The sequence below is a fragment of the Micropterus salmoides genome, unplaced genomic scaffold (genome assembly GCF_014851395.1).
Source record: "Micropterus salmoides isolate LMB-PRFRI ecotype aquatic unplaced genomic scaffold, ASM1485139v1 Ms_hic_scaffold_9, whole genome shotgun sequence".
Lineage (NCBI taxonomy): Eukaryota > Metazoa > Chordata > Actinopteri > Centrarchiformes > Centrarchidae > Micropterus > Micropterus salmoides.
Window position 1 is genome coordinate 2,113,514 of NW_024044681.1, and position 4,475 is coordinate 2,117,988.

Below are 4,475 nucleotides of genomic sequence, written 5' to 3' on the forward strand. Positions count from 1 at the left end.
GACTGTAGCGGTATGAAACCAAAGTGAACGTTTTCCTGTTAACTCAGTTTATTTAATTGTAATAAACGGATTAAAATGATGCCGAATTAACTACAACATTATCCCGATTTGTTAGACGTGTGACATGATGCTTTTTTGAGGTCTGTCAGCAAGACAGCAGGAGAACAGCTTTAAAATGTTTGTTTTTGTGAATGGAGTTTGGATCAATCAGCTAACTTGAACACTTAAAATGACACCACCTGTGTGTGTGTGTGTGTGTGTGTATACATACGTACTCACCTTTTTGCACGTGCACCCAAACCCAAAGGTCGTATCATTTCAGTGGTATGAAATTTGTCTGGTGTGCAAACAGAAAACGGGTCCTTGTCGCCTTTCTCTGATGCTGCCGTGCCTTTGAAAGTGAATCCAAGGGTCAACAAGTCCTGCCTTTAAACGCCTCGCGTGTACATCTGTGTGATGCACTTGTGTCCTAACAGATTTTTCTCTTCTTCCTCTGAATGCAGCTTAGGGAGTACAAAGTCGTTGGGCGTCTGCTGCCCTCAGCGAAGAATCCCGCCCCTCCCCTCTACCGGATGAGGATCTTCGCCCCCAACCACGTCGTGGCCAAGTCCCGCTTCTGGTACTTCGTCTCCCAGCTGAGGAAGATGAAGAAGGCCTCTGGAGAGACCGTCTACTGCGGCCTGGTAGGTGTCTGAACCACACGATGCTCGACCGGATCATCTGGTCGGGATTATCTGACACGTGCACCCAAACCCAAAGGTCATATCATCTCAGTGGTATGAAATTTTGTCTGGTGTGCAAACAGAAATCTGATCCTTGTCGCCTTTCTGATGCTGCCGTGCCTCTGAAAGTGAATTCAAGGGTCCACAAATCATCACGTTTTAAATAATCAAAGAATAGAAAGACTCTAATTAATGTGGGTCTAAGTTGGGTCAGCTGAAAATAAACTCCTAAAATAACAAACTCAAAATAAATCGGTAATATCTCCTCAACCATTTGGCCTAGATGTCCATGTTTTGGCAAACTTTACTGTTTTCAATGTTGACTTTTATTGGGAGTTAATTTCAAAACACAATTTCTGTCCATACAACCACGTTCCAAATAACAGAACGGAGCAACAAACCCGGTTGTGACGACTCGGTACCGGGGGCGTAGACCTGTGTTCACCAGGTTGTTAAACGATCCGTTTTGAACGTCTTTTTCCTAATTTGGCACCCACTTCATCTGCGTCTGAGGGGGAAAGTCTACGTGCAATCAGTGCAAGAGAGAAAAGAGTTTTTCAGTTTAAAACACCGTTTGTGTCAAAGTTATTCCTGTTTATCACACATGTCAACACTTTTGTCATGTTTGAGTTAATTAGTCGGAGGGAGTTTTCTAACAGACTGAAGAACTGAAATAGTTTTTGGAAGACGTCTTAATCTGCTGTACTTCAGTTTGTGTGAAATGACCGACGTCCTGCTGTTTTTGTCTGACCCGTTCAGGTCCACGAGAAGACCCCCCTGAAGGTGAAGAACTTTGGTATCTGGCTGCGTTACGACTCTCGCAGCGGCACCCACAACATGTACAGAGAGTACAGAGACCTGACCACCTCCGGAGCCGTCACACAGTGCTGTGAGTACAAGTACACGTCTGATCTGTGCGAGACGTTTGGGGTTTCAGGGAGGATTTAGACTCAAAGTCCGCACACATTTGTAAATATCAGCTGATTTCTGGTTTTCAGGGTCCAAACTTTAAGAATCTGTGTAAACTTTGATTCTCCTTGTTCAGCATCTGTTTACCAGGTTTGTCTCGTCTGATCTTTTTCAATCACACTGACCTTCATACCGGCTGCCGCCACCGACTCCGGGACAGCACAGTAACGCGTCTACGCCAGTGTCGCCGGTACACAATATGGCGCGAGGCCACGTGGGCACACTTTGGCCTCCGTAAAACATGATGCAAAGCTGATTTAGCGTTTTAAAATGTGGCTTCATCAGCGAGCTGTGGCTTTCACTTGCTAGCTTGAACTGGCTTTGTCTGCTCAGTCACAGGGCGCATATCTATATTTTTCTCATATCTAAACAAAGTTGGCGACCTCGTCTCCCCTCCAGTGACGGACTACAGTATGTAGCTACTGCGTTTCATAGTAGTACGCAGTAGGAAACTGTGAAACGGATTTATTTTGCAGTATGCTCGGCGCAACAGGAAGAATATAAATGTAAGTTTCTAATTTAATCTTGAGGATAACGAGGCTGCAGCTGGCCTTGCAGTTACATCTACGAGTCCTCTGTAGCTTTGCAACTTTACATCTGGCTCCAACCAGTCGTCACTCGTAATGCCTCCGCCCAGCAGCCAATCAGAGGCAGAGTAGGGCGGGATTTTTTCCGGACGGTAAAAGATCGCCGAACGAGCTGTCTGTCGGAAAGCAAGCCTGACGTAAGACAGAAGTAAGCTGGCTTACAATGTTCGCTGTCCTGTCAGATACAGTAAGGGGCCCGTGTCCCCCAAACTGTTTTTTTTCTGACACCAGTGTATTTTTTTTTTAAATGGGAGCGCCGCGTTTTTACAAGCTAACGAAAACGCCAGCAGCGTGACGAGACGCTGGGCGTCCAATCACAGTAGAGGAGGGGCGGGACAAATACCACACCGCAGCAACAAATGTATCATAGCAACTAAAGCAGTCGGAAAAAAACGTCGCGCCTCAACGCCCGCTAGCGCTTCCTGCTGGGTGTCTTCAGAAGAGCAGCTGGCGTTTTCAGCTGGTAACAAACGCTCTGGTGGACACGGGGCCCTGATGCTGCGTTTATACCCCAGTTCTTAACCAGTAATGGTAGCTAAGCTAATCGCCAAGATCAAACGTGTCGGCATCTGTTTCATGTCCCCGTCACTTTTTGAAAGCGTTTGTTAAAAATAGCTTGTAGCAAGAAATGTTATGAATAACAAATTTGCTTTGAGAAATGTTTGTGCATTTAAATAAGAATAAACAAGCTTCTGATTTATAAAATGACCCCAAAACGTGCAGCAGCGACCAGTGACGGCTTCTTGTCTGTTTTCTCCATGACAACATGACAGAATAGGAGTTAAATCGTGGCTGCATGCGTGTGATACTGCAGGAGAAACTGCCTGAGAGCTGCTCTGACTTGGATGTTGTTGCCCTTCACATAAATAAAAACATTTCCACTATAAATTGATGTAGGAAAGGAAGAAATTTGTGCAGAAAATTCACCAGCCTGCAGGAAATGAAGCGTCTAATGCTCCTAATTTTCTGCGTGGGGGTCCTCCAGAGCCCCCTACTAAACATATTTCAGCATTGGTGATTTCTAGAAAATGGCGTCAACATATTGTCACACCTGGTTCTCGTGACACCAGTAACCAATAACATGACAGACCGCTCGTTTCCTCCTCACCTTTTGTTCCTCTGACCAGTTTGCATGCCGGTAATTATTTAAGACAAGAGATTTAATCAGCCCGCTCTGACAGCAGGCGTCTGTTCTGATCTGGAAGTACATTTCAGACCCTGACGGCTTCTTGGTTTAAAGCTTCAGGAGTGTTAAAGTTTCCCTTTGTGTCCGTCAGACCGTGATATGGGAGCTCGCCATCGCGCCCGCGCCCACTCCATCCAGATCATGAAGGTTCAGGTCATCGCTGCCAACAAGTGTCGCAGACCTGCCATCAAGCAGTTCCACGTGAGTCTCCGCTCTGTTTCTGTGTCCAGTTTAAAAACCTGCCGTCTGAAACTGAACCAATCTCCTCCTCCTGCAGGACTCCAAGATCAAGTTCCCTCTGCCCCACCGGGTCCTGCGTCGCCAGCACAAACCCCGCTTCACCACCAAGAGACCCAACACCTTCTACTAAAAGCGTTTTTTCACTTTGTGCGGGAAAAAATAAAAATGATCTAATAGAAAACGAGCCATCTGATTTTATATGTATTTGTCTGCACGCTGGAAACTTCTGTGATCAACCTGATCCCTCTGTGGTTTATTGAACATGAACATCCCTGCTGGATCATCTCTGGCTTTCTCTTGTTGCAGTAGCCAAATGCTCGTTACAAACAGACGACTTCTTCTCTCACTGTGTGTTTCAATTTAAATTTATTAGTGGATAGACCTGTGAGACGCAGCATCTCGTTTTCAAGAGGGTCCAAAGACATGCATGCATTATACAACAGGAGAAAAGAATAAATATGGCATACGTAGTGCAGAAAATACAAAAAACACAGAACAAATACTCTAAACAACCGAGTTAGTAAACAGCTTACACCCTCAGCCCAGACTGATGCCACTGGAAACAGAATATTAAACATTTCCAGTGAACTTTCAGCAAAAGACACGTCATGGTTCAGACACGCTACAGTAAGTACATCTCAGTTACCTCATTACACAATCTGGACCCGTAAAACACTTGAGATTCAGTGCAAAGAAGAAATAAGAAAGATGGAAGTCAAATCCACAGGAGGGAAATCAATTAGATGATTACATGAGTCAAATTACAAGCAA

General features: G+C 45.2%; 1 protein-coding gene and 2 non-coding genes across 3 annotated transcripts; all 3 read left to right on the forward strand.

The window, feature by feature from the left end:
* The first annotated feature begins 288 nt into the window (after positions 1-288).
* LOC119896228 lies at positions 289-421 on the forward strand. Its single transcript, XR_005443188.1, has one exon. It is a non-coding gene; the product is annotated as a small nucleolar RNA SNORA68 (small nucleolar RNA).
* Positions 422-503: 82 nt separating this feature from the next.
* rpl18a (ribosomal protein L18a) lies at positions 504-3,888 on the forward strand (the record flags this gene model as incomplete). Its single annotated transcript, XM_038709049.1, is given in 4 exon segments — positions 504-683; positions 1,482-1,611; positions 3,556-3,665; positions 3,742-3,888. Coding segments are annotated over 4 exon segments (513 nt in total), but the record flags the coding sequence as incomplete, so codon positions are not given.
* Positions 741-872, forward strand: LOC119896227. The gene has a single exon (XR_005443187.1). It is a non-coding gene; the product is annotated as a small nucleolar RNA SNORA68 (small nucleolar RNA).
* Positions 3,889-4,475: the final 587 nt, after the last annotated feature.